Below are 18,936 nucleotides of genomic sequence, written 5' to 3'. Positions count from 1 at the left end.
TCAACCTAACTATTAGCATAGACATTGAATGCTAGCTCAAACTTGATGTGAAGTATATTTAAAACTCATGGATCAAAATGTAAACATATATGTACCTACTCCATGGGCAACTTAAATCTAGTGTGTAAAAAAAAAAGAAAAAGAAAAAAGAAATAGCTTTTTTGAATTTTAATGACTGGTTTTTTACATGTCAAATTCAAGTTGAACGTGCAGTAGGTATATACATAGGGGCAAATCTAGAAATTTTTTAGGAGGGGCCAAATTTGAATTATAGATTTTTGAAATGTGAACTATAGATTTTATCATGTATTAATTTATTATTTTATCATTTTTTAAGGGATTAAATAGAATATTTTTCATGTTTTGGGGGACAAGACATAATTTTCCCCTATATTAATTTATAATTTGATCATTTATAGATGGGCTAGAATTAGAATTTTTTATTTTATTTTATTTTTTTTCGGGGGGGCTTGTATTTGCCTCTGTATATACATGTTTACAATTTTATTTGCATGTTTTAAATATGCTCAATATTATATTCAAATTGACATTTAACACCTACATTAACGATTATATTGATGCAAAGTTTTAATTGATACAATATTGATACTTTGAAGAATTAATAAGAATGTTTTAAAGTTTATAGACCAATTTAAATTTTGGGTGATAATTTCAGGACGCTTGATGGAATTAACCCTAATTATTATAGTCATTGAAATATGGTTAAAATTGCTATACATCCTTATACTTTAGCAAAGTTTAAGATTTAATCTCTATACTTAAAAAAAAATCTTCTTACTTATTTCGGGTTAAAAATCCGAGTCCAGTTATTAACACCATTAATATTTTTTCACAAAAAATTTCAACCTACAATGTTTATATTCCTTCAATTATGTTGCACATCATATGTAAATAACCTAATCAACGTGATGTGTTAACAAATTTTGAAAGAAAATATTAACTAATTTAATGAATTGATGAAGATTTTAAAATCGAAGGTTTTAACTTTGAAGTACAAAATTTATGGAAGTATAAGCTTAAAATTTGAATATAGAAAATCAAACACTTGATCATGTTTATTTATACTTCATAAATAAAAGCTCTGATATTGCAGCCTAGTGGCGCACCCCATGCAACCCTGCCAGCAGACACTATAATATATTCTAACCAAATGTTGTTATAATGGATAGCAGTTACAGAAAAAGCTGATAGTATATATTATAGATAGATATTACTAGCTTCAAGTTTTGATATATTAGTCGAGTGTTTATCTTTTTTAAGGATAATCTAAATTCAAATCATCGTTAAATTAAAAAAATTAAATTATATTACTAATTATATTTGATTTTTCGATGTTTTATCTTGGTTCCATCCGTGCTCGAACATTACCATCCCTAATTTCGCTTGATGATAACTAATACTAAGAGTTTCCAACAGCAAAGCTGCACATACATGTGTCTGTATATATATAAGGTTAGTGTGTGACAATTCCATTTGTTTATGTTTTTAAAAAAGGGTAGACAAATAAATATTTAAGCCCAGAGTGCAAGGATAGACATGGAGGTAGAGCCAAGAGCTAGCGCAATGAAAGAAGCTTTCTTCAACCACGTTTGGGAAGCCATGAGCTTGTTGTGGAAGAAATCGAGGGCAATGAGATCAACCATCGCCATGTAAATGAGTATGCCCGACGACATAGAACCTAACAACCCTTCCATTATCAACGCATTAGGGCTGCTGTCGCCGTACCCCGTCACTGCAAATACTACCATTCCCAAGACTATTCCCATTGGTGTCGTCGCTGAAAACATGAAGCACATGTATGCCACTGTTCCCGTTTTGAATTCCGCCTGAAAAAAAGAAAATCACAATAGGTAACTGCATTAATTAAAAAATATATTTATTAAAATTTTATATCAAAATTATATCAAACTTTGGATGCCATGTAACTTTTCTTTAAAAAAAAAAAATATAGTATTTTAGGCTATACCTATATTTGTTTAGTTGACTTTAGTCCTTGAATTTAGTAATTAACTTTATTTTAATCCTTAAACTTAAAAATATAAAAATGTGATAACATGACACTATGTGATTGTGTTATGTCATTACCTGAAAATTAAAAATATAGAGTATCACATCATAAAATATTGACGGATTCTAAATTCAGAGATCAAAATGGACTTAATTACTAAATTCAAGTGTCTAAGTCAAAAAAAATATAAATACTAAAATAAATCTAGTTGTCAAGTTCAAGGGTTATTTTATTAATTTTCTTAACTGAATTATCATCTGATTGTTTTGTGACAACAACTCAACCATAAATTTTAATTACAATATACATATATATACATTTATAATAATTGTTTGCTTTCCGTTTTTCCTTGATTTGTAAAATACAGCAAATCTCAACAACCTACCATTATTGAGCATTTAAACTAACTACAAGTTATCTCTCACCTTTTCAAAATTTTAGTAAGATTCTTATTTAAATTAAATACAACATGGAATTTAGTTAAAGTACTTCTTGATATCAAGTTTTAAGTTCTTTTTATTATACGAAAGGCAATTGGTCCGGTTGAATAGTACAGTTGAATAATTTGTTTTCTATTTTCTAATATTTTTAATAGTTTATTTAATTAAATTGAATAAATCGGTCAGATTGATTGAACCGAAAATTGGTGGTCTAACCAATTTGATCATCGGTTCGGTTTTGAAAACCTCTCCTGACAAGTCCTATTATAGGGACTGAATCAAATTAGTCTCTCTACTATTAAATAGATCAATGAGTTCTAGTACTATTATGTCTTTGAAAATGTCAATAAAATTAACATTTATTGTTTAAAATATCATTTAATATTTAAAGAATTATATTTTAAAAGTTTTTATGATTACACAAATGAAATATTTTGTTTGGAGTTGAACTATTAATGAAAAAACATTATGTCATTTTAAGCAATAAATATTGTTAACTATGTTATAATTCAATTTTTTTAATAGTACAAGGATTAAATTGATCCATTTAATAGTAAATGGACTAATTTAATTCACTCCCTATAATAGAGCGACTTCATAGGTAATTTCATCGAATATTCTAAGAAAGAGTTAACAATTTTTTAAAATAAACAAAATCCTTAAACATATGATGAAAACTATTTCTATCATATATATATATATCAATATGAGGTTTAAAAAAATAGTCCCACAGTACTCTCTATTTAAAGTTTCTACTCCTTTTCTTTTAATTTTTAAGTAACTCCATGTCTTTTGTTTAAATTTTTATACGTTAAATATAAAGTTGATTTTAAGTAAATTGTTGTTTTATTTTTAAAATTTTACTTAATTGAAATATTTTTAATATTATAATATTAAAATTATTAAATATTTAATTATTAAGCTTAAAATATTTTTTTGAATTAAATAATTTGTCTAGAATTAATAGAATGAACTAATTACACATAATTAGAATTGGCCTAAAGTCCATTAGCCCAAACCTTTTAAAAGAATAAATAAATTTAAAAGCCTACTAAGTAAAGGAGCCTGTTTAAAACATCTTGAACTAGCCCAAATCGTCCGAATGTAACTATAATTAAACAGTAAAATCAAAGCAAATCCTATACCAGTCAAATCGACAGCTGGATACCAATAGTCTCTGTCCTTTCACATCACAGACCTAGCCTTAATGATAGCAGTTTTCAGAAAAAAGATCTTTAATTTACCTGCTATTCTTTCCAGAGATTTCCATATTTATTTCCTCTCAATCATGATGCCTTGGCCGATACTTCTCCAGAGCTTGACGAACGTGTTCTGGAATCCCTCCCACCCGGTAACAGCTTTCTTTCCTCTTTAGAGCCTCCTTCGCAAGAACATGAGCATAAGTATTCTCTGTTTTAGGGATAAAATGAAACCATATCTCTTGAAATCTGTCTTTTGTGCTTTGAATGTCTCTAATAATTGCTCCAATGGCTGATTTGTCAATCTCAAAACTTTGACATTTCTTTATAACAGTTTTTGAGTCGCCCATTACTTCCAATTTGTTTAATCCCATGAAGATTCCTAATTTCATTGCTTGTAACCCTGCATGAGCCTCTGCCATGAACGGAGTAGCTATATTGGAATGAGTGACCACATTCGATGCTAAGATCTCCCCCTCTTCATTTCGTACAAGCAACCCCGAAGCCGATCTGGAATGTTGTTGGTCGTAGGCTGCGTCAAAATAAACTGTAACCTTTGCTCTTAGAACATTCTGTTGGATGCTTCCATCGGACTGATATGTGAGTTTTTTCTCTTTTATCCCATTGAACTTAGAGATATAACTTTGGATCTGTTTTGCTATGTCTTTTCCTGTTGCAGTTCTCCTTTCATATATTAATCTATTCCTATTGAACCAGATCAACCAGAGTCCACAACAGAAAAATCGAATCTGTTCACTAGTCCTCTATTCAGAGACCCAGGTAAGCTACTCCCACGTATTCTGAGTATTATTATTCAGTACCCATGAAAGATTTAAGTGATTCTAAATCTCAATAGTTGTAGGGCATTGACGAAAAATGTGGCTACTGTCCTCCTCATTTTGACGGCACCGAGGGCATTGTGCATCCACCACCACTTTATTTTGCTTGAGGTTAATAAGGGAAGGAATAAAATTCCAAGAGATTTTCCAAATTGTCGTTGTAACTTTTGAGGGGATGTATAATTTTCATAGTTTCTTATAGAAATTTTTTATTTCAGTTTGTATAAAATTACTATTAAGATCCACGTTAGACTCCTGTAATAGTTTATAGGCGCTTCTGATTGAGAACTCACCGGACAGTTCACCTCTCCATACTTGAAAATCTTTGTATACTGTCTCCGCTAGTGGAATCTGCATGATTTTCCTTGCAACATGTAACGGCCTAATTTTCAGTGGTGTCGGAAATGGTGATTTGAGATCACTAAATTCGACAAATAAGATTGAACAAGATAGTAATTTAATATTTATGAGTCAAGTAAGAATTTAGAAGAATTTGTGAAATGGTGAAATTAGTGAATTAAAAGAATTTATTAGGTCAAACGGGTCAAAAATGAAGTATCGAGACCTCAAAGTCGAAAATCGAGCTATAAATATTTTTATAAATATTTATGGAGTGTCATTGAGTTAGTATTAAAGTTTTGTTAGAAAATTTTAACGTTTGGATGGCTAACTAATTAAAAAGGACTAAATTGAAAATAGCACAAAATTTGTTAAATTGTGAGTAAATAGCTTAAGTATTTAAAAAGATGGATTTAAAGAGCAATTAGACCCAAAGGTTAATGGCTGGACGGTTTGGGTATGAAATAAGCAAGAAAACAATGTGAACAAGGGGCAAAATTGGAAATAGATAAAAGTTAATAGTTAAATAATGATGTAATTGAAAAATCTAGACATTTCTTCATATTTTCTCAGCCAAAACGCCATAGAAGGTCTGGAGAAAGATGGTTTTTCATATTTTTACATCATGTGAGTTTAATTCTTGCTTTTTCTTGATAATTTTTATGTTTTTATGACTTTTACAATTAGGTCCACTTGTAGAATTCATTAGTTTTTGATTTTATGGGTGAAATTGGAAGTTACCCTGGATGGATAAGGAAATTTTATGATGAATTATTATGAAATTTAAGTTCTAATTTCATATTAAGGTGGTTTTATTAAGTGATTTTGATAGGAAATGATATTTAGGACCTAATTGTGAAAAAGTTGTGAATTGAAGGTTGCTGTTGAAATTCAGAATATAAAAGGTTTTGAAATAGTTTATAATGATAAAATAAAGTGTTAATTGAGAAAAATTAGTTCAATTGATGGGTGAATTGAGCAGGACTAAATTGTGAAAATTGTAAATTTTGGGGTAAAAGTGCAATTTCAAAATTTGAACAGCATAAATTGTGAAGTGAAATAGAAATCAAATAAATGCTAATGAGTAGAAATATTTTATATTATAGATCAAGAATCCAAAGAAGAACGAGGAAAAGAAAAAGTTGCGAATAGTCCCTAAATTTCAATATCTTCTACAAATTAGCGGTAAGTTCATATGGTTGGAATTAGATGTCTATTTGTGAATGATTGAAGTTTATAATGTGTTATTATATACTGAATTTGTTGTGGGATTGTGTAGATTTTGTTAACGAAAGAATAAATGTGGAAATGCAAATTAGGAAAAACGCAGGATTGAGTACGTTCGTATCGTGGACGTGTGATGAATTGATTGGATAAGACCATGGTTGTTCCATGGAAAAGTGTGAAATGTAGGTATGGTATCATCCATACTGAGTTGTGAAATGTAGGTATGGTATTATCCATCTTGAAATGTGAAATGTAGGTATGGTATTATCAAATCCATACTTGAGTTAAAAAATGTAGGTATGGCATTTCCCATACCGAGTTGAAAAATGTAGGTATGGTATTTCAATGAGGAAAACCATACTGAGTTGTGAATCGTGGCATTGAGCAACCACGTACTCAATTTCGTAAGCCGTTTCCTAATTTGATTATAAGAAATAAAGAGAAGTGATCCAAATGAAAGAGATTGAGTAGTTATTCTTGTTGAGCTCAACTATGTGAATTATTATAACAATGGTTGTGAATCGCAGGAAACTTTAGTAAATGTTTTGGTATTGTTTGGAAATATTATGTTTGGTAAGCATTACTTTTAACCTATGAACTTACTAAGCTTCAATAAGCTTACTTGTGTGTGTTTAATATTTTTATGTAGATTGACTTGAAGTGAAGTGAGTAGATCGGATCAACACAACAAAGCACACTATCCAGATCAATTCCGGTAGTTTTTGTTTTATGTTTGAAGATTTATATGCCATGTATGGAGTTTAAATGAAATGAAGTAAAGATGTTATAAACTAGTTAACAACATTTTGTACTAAAACAATTTTTGGTTAGTAGCAGTAGTTTGAGTTTGAAAATTTACCATAAATCATGAAAATCTAATTAGAGGTTGAATAAAATATGAAATTAAATCTTATTGAATTTAGTTTCACATAGAAGAAACAGTGTAAGCAAAAGGCTTTCATATCGGAGATATTTGAATTTCGTGAGACAAGGTCGAGTGATTTTGAACTCCCTGTTCTGATTTTTAAAAATCATTAAAATTGTAAAAATTAATTAGGAGTCATACGATATATGTATGGATTCCTTATTGAGTCTATTTTAAGAGAAATAAACGGCTTGGTTATTTGAATTCTGTACATGGAGAAATTTGGTTCGTAGTGAACAGGGGTCAGAGCAGCTGAACCCTGAAACAGGGGAGACTTCAACTAATAAACTGTACTAATTGGCCCAACCAAAAATTCTAGAAAAAAATTAGTAAGTAGATATATGAGCCTAGATTTGGGGAAAATTTACAGATTTGGATTTTGAGTTTTGTAACTTGAGATATGATTTTTTTTTCATCTGTAACGCAGTTGGATAGCTTGTCTGGAAAGTGTGATTAAATTGTTTGAATTTGTTTAAGTGCTCAAATAAGTTTAGTAATGCCTCGTGCTCGACTCCGGCGACGGTCTCGGGTAAAGGGGGCGTTACATTTATTGGTATCAGAGCTTTGGTTTAGTCGATTCTCGGAACGAATTTGATGTGTAAAGTGTTTAAAAATACATGCCATATAAATCTGTGATAGTGTGATGTGAATGATCCGATCTAATTACTAATTTTTGTTATAGATTGTAAAGATGTCGATAGACCCGATGGTGCTAGTCGGGAAGAGGAAGTTAATAGTAGAATCTGAGACTTCGAAGCGGGGAACAAGTGGTAATGTCCAGATTTCTTTGATGAGAGAGGAAGAACTTAAAATATGATTTACTGGATTAATGAATCGGTGGTATCATGAAACAATACAAGGAAGAAGTCAGCACAACAACTTCCTCGTCCCCCTCTTGTACCACGATTACAACCCGGTTGCTCCTCCTTTAATAGATGAATCTAGCAAAAGAACACCAATTGAAAAACTCAAAAGTTTGGAGTGAAGAATTTCGAGGAGATCGGACGATGATCCGGTTAAAGCGAGTATTGGTTAAAGAGTTTGAGAGAGTTTTTAAGCAGATGATGTGTTCTCCGGAGGACTATTTGGGATGTGCGGTTTAGCTATTGAAAGAAGAAGCGTATAATTGGTGGGAAACCATTGAGGCGATGGTACTGCAGATAAACTTACAGGAATTCTTCCAAAACGAATTTAAGAAGAAGTATGTGGGAAAGAGATATTTAGATAAGAAGAAGAGAGAATTTCTTGATCTTCGACAAGGAATAAAACAGTGGCGAATATGAAAGAGAATTTGTGTATCTCAAGAGATATGCTCGGGATGTTGTACCGACAGAGGAAGAAATATGCATTAGATTTGAAGAAGGGCTTAATGATGAAATCGAATGATGATTGGAGGTACAGAGATTCGAGAATTTGTGATTCGTCGATCGAGCTCAAAAGATGGAAGAAGTGTATAATGAAAGATGCAAAGAGAAAGAAGAGGTAAAGAGGTATACAAAAGAAGTTTTCTAGACCAACTCGACTTTTCCGCCAAAAGTTCGAGATGATTCGGTCGACCTATTACAATCCCGAACGATCGAATAAAAGTAAAACGACTCAACAAGATGGCGGAGTAACTAAGAAACCAGACTAGTGTTAGTAGTGTGCAAAATATTCGAGACTTAGATGTAAAAATTGTGGTAGATTTCATATTGGTGAGTGTTGGGGAAGAGTCAGACTTGCTATAAATGTGGTGGAACTGATCATTTTATTCGGATGTCCTCAATTATTAAAAGAAGATAGAGAACAAGGGAGAAGCAAGCAAATACTTCTCGGAAAGGTAAACGTTAAGGTCAAAGTAGTGTTCTTTGGACTGTTCATTCGGGAACGAGAGATATCTGCACTCGATCGAGACAAGAGTACTGCTGCATACATATGCTATCCGCAAGGGAAGAAGCTTCTACCCGGATGTGATAGCTGGTAATTTCTATCTTTTTGATGATTCTGTGTATGCTTTAATTGATCCTGGATCTACACATTCATATATTTGCACTGCATTAGTGTCAGAAAAGAAAATGACTGTTGAGTCCACTGACCTTGAATTGCAAGTCACTAATCCACTAGGGCAAAGTGTGTTGGTTAATTTAATATGTCGGAATTGTCTACTGAAAATACAAGGCTGTGAATTCTCTGCTGATTTAATGTTGTTACCTTTCCGAGAATTTGATGTTATTCTTGGAATGGATTGGTTGATTGAACACGATGCCATAGTGAATTGTAGAGAAAAATGGATTGATTTAAAATGTCAGACAGGGGAAATAGTTTTAGCTGAGCTTGGGGATAAAAAGAATGATGTCAGAATTATTTCAGCCTTTACAGCTCGAATATTGATTCGGAAAGGTAATGAAGCATTTCTAGCTTATATTCTTGATACTCGGGGTTCTGAATTGAAGATGGAACAATTGTCAGTTGTTAATGAGTTTACTGATGTGTTTTCCGAGGAATTACCTGGTTTACCCCCAGATCGTGAGGTTGAATTCACAATTGATGTAATTCCGGGTACAGCTCCAATATCAATAACACCGTATAGAATGGCACCAGCTGAGTTAAAAGAGTTGAAGACACAGTTGCAAGAGTTATTGGATAAAGGGTTCATCGGACCGAGTACATCACCTTGGGCGCACTTTGTCTTATTTGTGAAAAAGAAAGATGGTTCGTTGCGATTGTGTATTGATTACGAGCGGTTGAATAAGGTAACAATTAAAATAAATATCCATTACCTCGTATCGATGATTTGTTTGATCAACTGAAAGGTGCTGCAATGTTCTCAAAATAGACCTTAGATCCGGTATTATCAATGAAGGTTAAAGAATGTGATGTGCCAAAGGCGCTTTTGAACTCGATATGGTCACTACGAATTTTGGTAACGCTTTTGGTTTAACGAATGCCCTGCTGCATTTATGGATTTAATGAATCGAATTTTTCAGTCTTATTTGGATAGATTTGTGGTGGTATTTATTGATGACATATTGGTCTATTCAAAGACGAATCCGAACATGCACAAAGACTTGAGAATTGTACTGAGACTTTGAGAGAAAAGCGGTTATATGCGAAATTTAGTAAATGTGGGTTTTGGCTTCATGAGGTTGGATTTGGGTCATATTATATCAGTGAAGGAATTCGTGTGGATCCAAGTAAAGTTTGGCGGTGGTGAATTGGAAAACACCTAAGAATGTAACTGAAGTGCGAAGTTTTTCTGGGATTAGCAGGATACTATCGCCGTTTTGTAAAGAATTTTTCCATGATTGCTTCACCAATGACTCGTTTATTACGAATAATGTTGAGTTTATGTGGTCGATGAATGTCGTGAGCTTTGATCGATTAAAGAAAATGTTAATGAAGCTCCGGTCTTAACTCAACCGTAATCAGTATACCGTATGTTGTGTCTGATGATGCATCTTTAAGTGGTTTGGGTTGTGTGTTAATGCAATCGGAAAGGTAATGGCTTATGCTTCACGGCAATTAAAACCACATGAAAAGAATTACCCTACACATGATCTTGAGTTAGTGCAATTGTTTTGCCTTAAAATTTGGAGACACTATTTATATGGTGAGAAGTGTTATATGTATACCGATCACAAAAGTTTGAAATACTTAATGACTCGAAGGAACCGAACTTAAGAGGCAGAGGCGGTGGTTAGAGTTCTTTGAAAGACTATGATTTGGTTATTGACTATCATCCAGGAAAGCTAATGTAGTTCTTGATGCACTGAGTCGAAAGTCATCCTTGTTTGCACTTCGGCAATGAATGCTCATTTGGCTTTTAATGAAGAATGTGTTGTATTAGTAGAATTGAAGGTAAAACCAATGTTTCTTCAACAAATTCGAAGCTACAGAATGAAGATCCAAAATTGGTCTTTGAAACGGCAAATGGTTCGGGATAATTTAGATTCGAGTTCAAGATTGATGATGAATGTATTGCGCTATCATAATAGGATTTGTGTTCCAAATAATTCGATTTAAAGAATGATATTCTTTCGAAGCACATAATAGTATGTATTCTATTCATCCGGGTAGTACAAAATGTATGGTGATCTGAAAAAGACATATTGGTGGCTGGTATGAAAAGAGAAATTTGAATTTATTGCAAAATGTTTGATTTGCCGACAAGTTAAAGCGAGCATCAAGTGCCAACGGGTTTATTACAACCCATTATGATTCCGAATGGAAGTGGGAGCATATTTCAATGGATTTTGTGTCGATTGCTGTGACTCCAAGAAAGAAAGATTCGATATGGGTGATTGTTGATAGATTGACAAAGTCAAGACACTTTATTCAATGTAACAGCATTTTTCACTTAATAAGTTAGCGAATTGTATGTGTCGAGATTGTGAGACTACATGGAGTTCCAATATCTATCATTTCAGACTGGGATCCGAGGTTTACTTCAAGATTTTGGAATAAATTAGAAGAAGCTTTAGGCACCAGATTGAATTTTAGTACAGCATTTCATCCTCAAACAGATGGACAGTCAGAGCGAGTGATTCAACTTTAGAAGATATGTTAAGATGTTGTATACTCGAGTTTGGTGACAGTTGGGAAAGGTATTTACCGTTGGCTGAGTTTGCTTACAACAATAGCTATCAGTCTAGTATAAAAATGACACCATTTGAGGCTCTTTATGGTAGAAAATGCAAGACTCCATTGTGTTGGTCTGAATTGAGTGAATCAAAAATAGTTGGGGTTGATTTGATTTGAGAAACCAAGAGAAAGTCTGGATTATTCGAGATAGTCTAAAAGTCGCTTGGATCGTCGAAGTCATATACGGATTTAAAACGAAGAGACATAGAATATGTGGGTGATCGAGTATTTTTAAAAGTTTCACCATGGAAAAGGGTGTTACGATTTGGCAAAAGGAAAATTAAGTCCGAGATTCATAGGGCCATATGAAATTGTGGAAAGGGTTGGTCCTGTGGCTTATCGTTTGGCTTTACCTCCGGAACTTGAGAAGATTCATAATGTGTTTCATGTGTCTATGCTAAGGCAAGTATAGGTCGATCCTTCACACGTAATTCCCATATCGAAATTGAGCTTCAACCGGATATGACTTATTCGGAAGAACCGGTGAAGATTTTGGCTCGTGAAGTTAAGGAATTGCGGAACAAAAGAGTACCATTGGTTAAAGTATTATGGCATCGACATGGTATGGAGGAGGAAACCTGGGAAATAGAGGAGTCAATGAGATCACAGTATCCAAATCTATTTTCAGGTAACAAATTTCGAGGACGAAATTTTTAAAGGGGGGGAGAGTTGTAAAGGCCTAATTTTCAGTGGTGTCGGAAATGGTGATTTGAGATCACTAAATTCGACAAATAAGATTGAACAAGATAGTAATTTAATATTTATGAGTCAAGTAAGAATTTAGAAGAATTTGTGAAATGGTGAAATTAGTGAATTAAAAGAATTTATTAGGTCAAATAGGTCAAAAATGAAGTATCGAGACCTCAAAGTCGAAAATCGAGCTATAAATATTTTTATAAATATTTATGGAGTGTCATTGAGTTAGTATTAAAGTTTTGTTAGAAAATTTTAACGTTTGGATGGCTAACTAATTAAAAGGACTAAATTGAAAATAGCACAAAATTTGTTAAATTGTGAGTAAATAGCTTAAGTATTTAAAAAGATGGATTTAAAGAGCAATTAGACCCAAAGGTTAATGGCTGGACGGTTTGGGTATGAAATAAGCAAGAAAACAATGTGAACAAGGGGCAAAATTGGAAATAGATAAAAGTTAATAGTTAAATAATGATGTAATTGAAAAATCTAGACATTTCTTCATATTTTCTCAGCCAAAACGCCATAGAAGGTCTGGAGAAAGATGGTTTTCATATTTTTACATCATGTGAGTTTAATTCTTGCTTTTTCTTGATAATTTTATGTTTTATGACTTTCACAATTAGGTCCACTTGTAGAATTCATTAGTTTTTGATTTTATGGGTGAAATTGGAAGTTACCCTGGATGGATAAGGAAATTTTATGATGAATTATTATGAAATTTAAGTTCTAATTTCATATTAAGGTGGTTTTATTAAGTGATTTTGATAGGAAATGATATTTAGGACCTAATTGTGAAAAAGTTGTGAATTGAAGGTTGCTGTTGAAATTCAGAATATAAAAGGTTTTGAAATAGTTTATAATGATAAAATAAAGTGTTAATTGAGAAAAATTAGTTCAATTGATGGGTGAATTGAGCAGGGACTAAATTGTGAAAATTGTAAATTTTGGGGTAAAAGTGCAATTTCAAAATTTGAACAGCATAAATTGTGAAGTGAAATAGAAATCAAATAAATGCTAATGAGTAGAAATATTTTATATTATAGATCAAGAATCCAAAGAAGAACGAGGAAAAGAAAAAGTTGCGGAATAGTCCCTAAATTTCAATATCTTCTACAAATTAGCCAGGTAAGTTCATATGGTTGGAATTAGATGTCTATTTGTGAATGATTGAAGTTTATAATGTGTTATTATATACGAATTTGTTGTGGGATTGTGTAGATTTTGTTAACGAAAGAATAAATGTGGAAATGCAAATTAGGAAAAACGCAGGATTGAGTACGTTCGTATCGTGACGTGTGATGAATTGACGGATAAGACCATGGTTGTTCCATGGAAAAGTGTGAAATGTAGGTATGGTATCATCCATACTGAGTTGTGAAATGTAGGTATGGTATTATCCATACTGAGCTGTGAAATGTAGGTATGGTATTATCAAATCCATACTGAGTTAAAAAAATGTAGGTATGGCATTTCCCATACCGAGTTGAAAAATGTAGGTATGGTATTTCAATGAGGAAAACCATACTGAGTTGTGAATCGTGGCATTGAGCAACGACGTACTCAATTTCGTAAGCCGTTTCCTAATTTGATTATAAGAAATAAAGAGAAGTGATCCAAATGAAAGAGATTGAGTAGTTGTTCTTGTTGAGCTCAACTATGTGAATTATTATAACAATGGTTGTGAATCGCAGAAACTTTAGTAAATGTTTTGGTATTGTTTGGAAATATTATGTTTGGTAAGCATTACTTTTAACCTATGAACTTACTAAGCTTCAATAAGCTTACTTGTGTGTGTTTAATATTTTATGTAGATTGACTTGAAGTGAAGTGGGTAGATCGGATCAACACAACAAAGCACACTATCCAGATCAATTCCGGTAGCTTTTGTTTTATGTTTGAAGATTTATATGCCATGTATGGAGTTTAAATGAAATGAAGTAAAGATGTTATAAACTAGTTAACAACATTTTGTACTAAAACAGTTTTTGGTTAGTAGCAGATAGTTTGAGTTTGAAAATTTACCATAAATCATGAAAATCTAATTAGAGGTTGAATAAAATATGAAATTAAATCTTATTGAATTTAGTTTCACATAGAAGAAGCAGTGTAAGCAAAAGGCTTTCATATCGGAGATATTTGAATTTCGTGAGACAAGGTCGAGTGATTTTGAACTCCCTGTTCGATTTGTAAAAATCATTAAAATTGTAAAAATTAATTAGAGTCATACGATATATGTATGGATTCCTTATTGAGCCTATTTTTAAGAAAAATAAACGGCTTGGTTATTTGAATTCTGTACATGGAGAAATTTGGTTCGTAGTGAACAGGGTCGAGCAATTGAACCCTGAAACAGGGAGACTTCAACTAATAAACTGTACTAATTGGCCCAACCAAAAATTCTAGAAAAAATTAGTAAGTAGATATATGAGCCTAGATTTGGGGAAAATTTACGGATTTGGATTTGAGTTTTGTAACTTGAGATATGATTTTTTTTCATCTCAGAACGCAGTTGGACAGCTTGTCTGGAAAGTGTGATTAAATTGTTTGAATTTGTTTAAGTGCTCAAATAAGTTTAGTAATGCCTCGTGCTCGACTCCGGCGACGGTCTCGGGTAAAGGGGGCGTTACACAACATCCATACGAAAGGTATTCATAATAACAGCTGCTTTCCAAGTCCTAGTAGTGGCCTCTATTAGATCTGAAACTAACTTCATGTTTTCATTGTTTTCTCGGTTTTGTAATCTCTTTATCCCCTGAAATCCACAGATCATCCCAAACGAAAATATGATTCCCTTTGCCAACCCTCCAGCATATACCTTTCTCGAGAAGCCCTCTTGTTGCCCAGACACTCTTTTAGGTAAGCGAAGGTAACATTCCTAACCGAGCATTGTAGAAATCCGAGTTAGGATAATATTTTGCCTTCAAAACATGGGCTAATAACGAATTTGGAAAATTAATAAGGCGCCAACCCTGCTTTGCTAACAACGCGAAACCAAGTCCACCATCTTCTTTCAATGAGCATAGTTCTTTCCAAGCACACCAATGAATGCCTTTTTTGTCATGACCTTTCTACCGCCAAAACTTAGCTATAATGCCTTCCAATTCAACACATAAAGACTTAGGAAGTAGAAAGCAAGCCATAGTGTAAGTAGGGATGGATTGAAGAACTGCTTTTATGAAAAATTCTTTCCCTTCTTGAGAGAGGTGCCTTATGTTCCAATTTTCAATTCGTTTTTTTAAATCTGTCCTTCAAAACTTGAAATGACAATCTCTTCTTTCTTCCCACCATATTAGGGAGCCCTAAGTACCGTTCTGGATCAGTTGACCTTCTTACTTCAAGTACATTAGAAACGGCTATCATTTCCCTATCTTGCGTATTTGTGCTAAAAAACATTGTTGACTTGTCATAATTAACACACTGGCCAGAACACTTTTCATATTCATTCAAAATCCATTTTAAGGAATGTACTCCTCTTTCAGTAGCTTCTGCGAATAAAATGCAATTCAAAATCCGTTTTAAGGAATGCACTCCTTTTTCAGTAGCTTCTGCGAATAAAATGCAATCATCTGTAAAGAGTAAATGTGAGATAGATGGCCCCCTTCGACTAGCTTTTACTCCTTTAAGTATTTTCCTCCAATTGCAAGCCTCATAAGACTTGAGAGCCTTCCCCACAGAATAAAAACAAAAACGGGCTTAGAGGATCTCCTGGTCTTAAACCTCTACTGAGATGGAATACTTCCCCTAACTTTCCATTGAACACTACTGAGTACGATACTGTAGACACACATTTCACAATCGAATCAACCCATCCTGGATCAAAACCTATTTTCTTCATTGTCATTTCCACAACCTTCCATTCGACTCTATCGTATGCCTTACTCATGTCTAATTTCACCGCCATAAGCCTTTTTTTCCCGTCTTCTTGTGCTTTAGAGTATGTAAAATTTCATAAGCCAGTAACACATTATCAGAAATCTACCTCCCTGGTACGGAAGCACTCTGTGCTAAATCTATACATTTATCCATCACTACCCGAAGTCGATTTGCTATGACCTTAGCTATCAATTTATAAATCACATTACATAAGCTAATTGGTCCGAATTGATAATATTGGAAGGATTTCAATTCTTGGGTATTAGCACAATATTTGTTTTATTGATCAAACCCATTTACAAACTTTCATTCAGTCTTTGAAGGCAAAAATCTGAAACCTCCTCTCCGATGATCGACCAACATTTTTGATAGAATAACGCAAAAAAAATATAATTTTTTAAAATAATACATATTAATAACATTTATCAAATAAAATTTATATTTTTAAATATAATAAAGAATTAATTTATTTCATTAGTTAAAAGTAAAACAAAGATAAATATAAAATTACAAACAAAATCAAATTTTAACAATTTTAACATTAAAAAAATTAACAATATATATAAAATAAATAACTTGTAAGAAATTATTAACAATATTCTTTCAATTATAATATATTAATATTAATATTCAAACAATTTTGAATATGTTTTAAAATTAAAAATTAATATAACTAAATCTAAATTAGTTAAATATTTTTAAAAATATTTTATAATTACATTAATATTAATTTATTAATTTTTTGAAGAAATTCATTAAAAATTTTAAAAATAAAAATATTTAAATTTTAATATATATATAACCGATTTATCTATCGCACAAAAATACAAGCATGTAATTAGAAAAACTCCAACACCATAAGAATAAAAAAAATCCAAAATAAATATAAAACTAAAATTCCAAAAATAATATAATGCAATGACGGAAAGCTGGAATTTAACCATTTGTAAAAAAAAAAAGTAAAAATAAAAAGGGAAATTTACAGTTTTTTCCCTCTTTTTTGGTTACCTGGGCAATACAGCCACCAAGACCCATGCCTTCAAAGACTTGGTGAAAAGCCAGTGCTGCAACCAGCGGTCTAATCGTACACTGATTTTGCGACATCCCCATCGTCGCTCCGATGACCACTGAATGAAAAATTATCCCAATCTCCAATACCTGCGACACCAGCTTCTGCTTAAGCTTCACCAATTCCTCGTTCGGCAAATCCTTCCCCACTTTCTTTCCGGTCGTCCCCTCCTGTGTTACCACCGGAAAATACTCTCCGCTCGGCTTACTCTGACCGTGCTCCACGTGAGAGCTCGCCGTCAAGTCGACGAAAAGAGCCAGGAGGGCTCCGAGTAACATGACCAGCCCAGCGAAAGGGAAATCCTTCCACGGATGGCGGGAAGCGACGTGGCAATCGGAGAGAGCAGCGAAGGCTTCGGGGAGGACGTGAACTAAGGAGGTCGAGAGGATGACGCCGGCGGCGAAGCACTTGATTACCAAAATCGCCTTGTCGTAAACGGGTTTCCCTTGGAAGTAACGAGCTAGGAAGATAGGGGAAGATATGCCGACGATGCTGGAGATGAAGATTACTACAAGAGAGATGAGCTTTAGGTGTGACGCGGCGGCGCCGTCACGGCAGCCGAGGGTTCGAGCGGCGTCGGTCACGCACGGAGACATGGCTTTAATGGCCGCTACTGTAAGAGAAATGGAAGTGGGAGTATGCATTAAGAGGACGAAAATTGAAGATTTAATTAGGGATGGGGTTTGATGGGGCCCAATTTTAAGAAAATGTTAGTGTGGTATTAATTAGGGACATAAAATTTTCCTCCATTTTTCTTTTTTCCTCTTTGTCTTTAGTGTAGAAAATTAATGAAGAAAATGTTACTTGATATGAATTTTCTTTTAACATTTTATAATATTTGTTATATAATAAAGTAAATTTTTAGTATAATTATAATCATTGATGCCTCGTTAGACTTTGGGTTAGATCAAAGTGAGTGACTGATCATTTGTAATTAAAAATGAATTAAAACATGTCAAAGTTTGTGCTTCGAAACATTGTTATATCTAAAATGGAGTTGAGATCTTGGTGTTTATAACTAATTATTGGGTTATCTTTTTATTATAGAGATTTAACATATTATCAATGAATAGCTTATTGAATGGTGTGTTGCAGGGAAGATGAACCTACCCTATGCCACATAGTATTGCTATGCTAGCAAAGGGATTTTTGGAAGTTTGTTGATTTTTACTTGGCAGATATAAGTTCATATATAATGTAAGTTACAATTATTATCAATAAATAGCTTATTGAATGGTGTGTTTGTAGGGAAGATGAATCTACCCTATGCCACATAGTATTGCTATGCTAGCAAAGGGATTTTTGAAAGTTTGTTGATTTTTACTTTGGCAGATATAAGTTCATATATAAAGTAAGTTGCAATTGGATTAAGCTATTTATGTAGAAAAATAACAATGGACATTAGAACATTTTTCACATGGTTAGGGGTTAAGTTAGAATTTTTTATTTGAATGGTCAAATTTAAATTATAATTTTTGAGAGAGCTAAAATGTTATTTCATCATTATATTAATATAAAATTTTACAATTTTTCCTAGGATTAAACTATAAACATTTCATTTTGGAGAGGCTATAATTAAACTTTAAATTTTTAAAAGGGGCTAAATTATAATTTTACTATTAAATTAACTTAAAACTTGCAATTTCTAATGAGACTAAAGGGATAATTTTTCCTTTAAAG

The 18,936-nt window shown here is 32.8% G+C and overlaps 1 protein-coding gene across 1 annotated transcript; it reads right to left on the bottom strand.

Annotated features, from left to right (window-relative positions):
* Positions 1-1,304: 1,304 nt before the first annotated feature.
* On the bottom strand, positions 1,305-17,976 carry LOC108482212 (zinc transporter 6, chloroplastic-like). The gene is made up of 2 exons (XM_017785325.2): positions 17,196-17,976; positions 1,305-1,847 (listed from the first exon to the last, which is right to left on the bottom strand). The coding sequence occupies exons 1-2, from the start codon at positions 17,898-17,900 to the stop codon at positions 1,533-1,535; spliced, it is 1,020 nt and encodes a 339-aa protein (XP_017640814.1). The 5' UTR covers positions 17,901-17,976; the 3' UTR covers positions 1,305-1,532.
* Between the last annotated feature and the right edge of the window lie 960 nt (positions 17,977-18,936).

This window comes from Gossypium arboreum, chromosome 1, assembly GCF_025698485.1.
Source record: "Gossypium arboreum isolate Shixiya-1 chromosome 1, ASM2569848v2, whole genome shotgun sequence".
Classification (NCBI taxonomy): domain Eukaryota; kingdom Viridiplantae; phylum Streptophyta; class Magnoliopsida; order Malvales; family Malvaceae; genus Gossypium; species Gossypium arboreum.
This window is presented reverse-complemented; position numbering and strand designations above follow the sequence as displayed.

Bases quoted from the DNA above. Each gene is read 5' to 3' on its own strand.
- LOC108482212 (XM_017785325.2), bottom strand. From the start codon at position 17,900: ATGCATACTCCCACTTCCATTTCTCTTACAGTAGCGGCCATTAAAGCC. The intron at 1,848-17,195 runs GTAACCAAAAAA...TCTTTTTTTCAG, and splicing joins TTGGTGGCTGTATTGCCCAG to GCGGAATTCAAAACGGGAAC.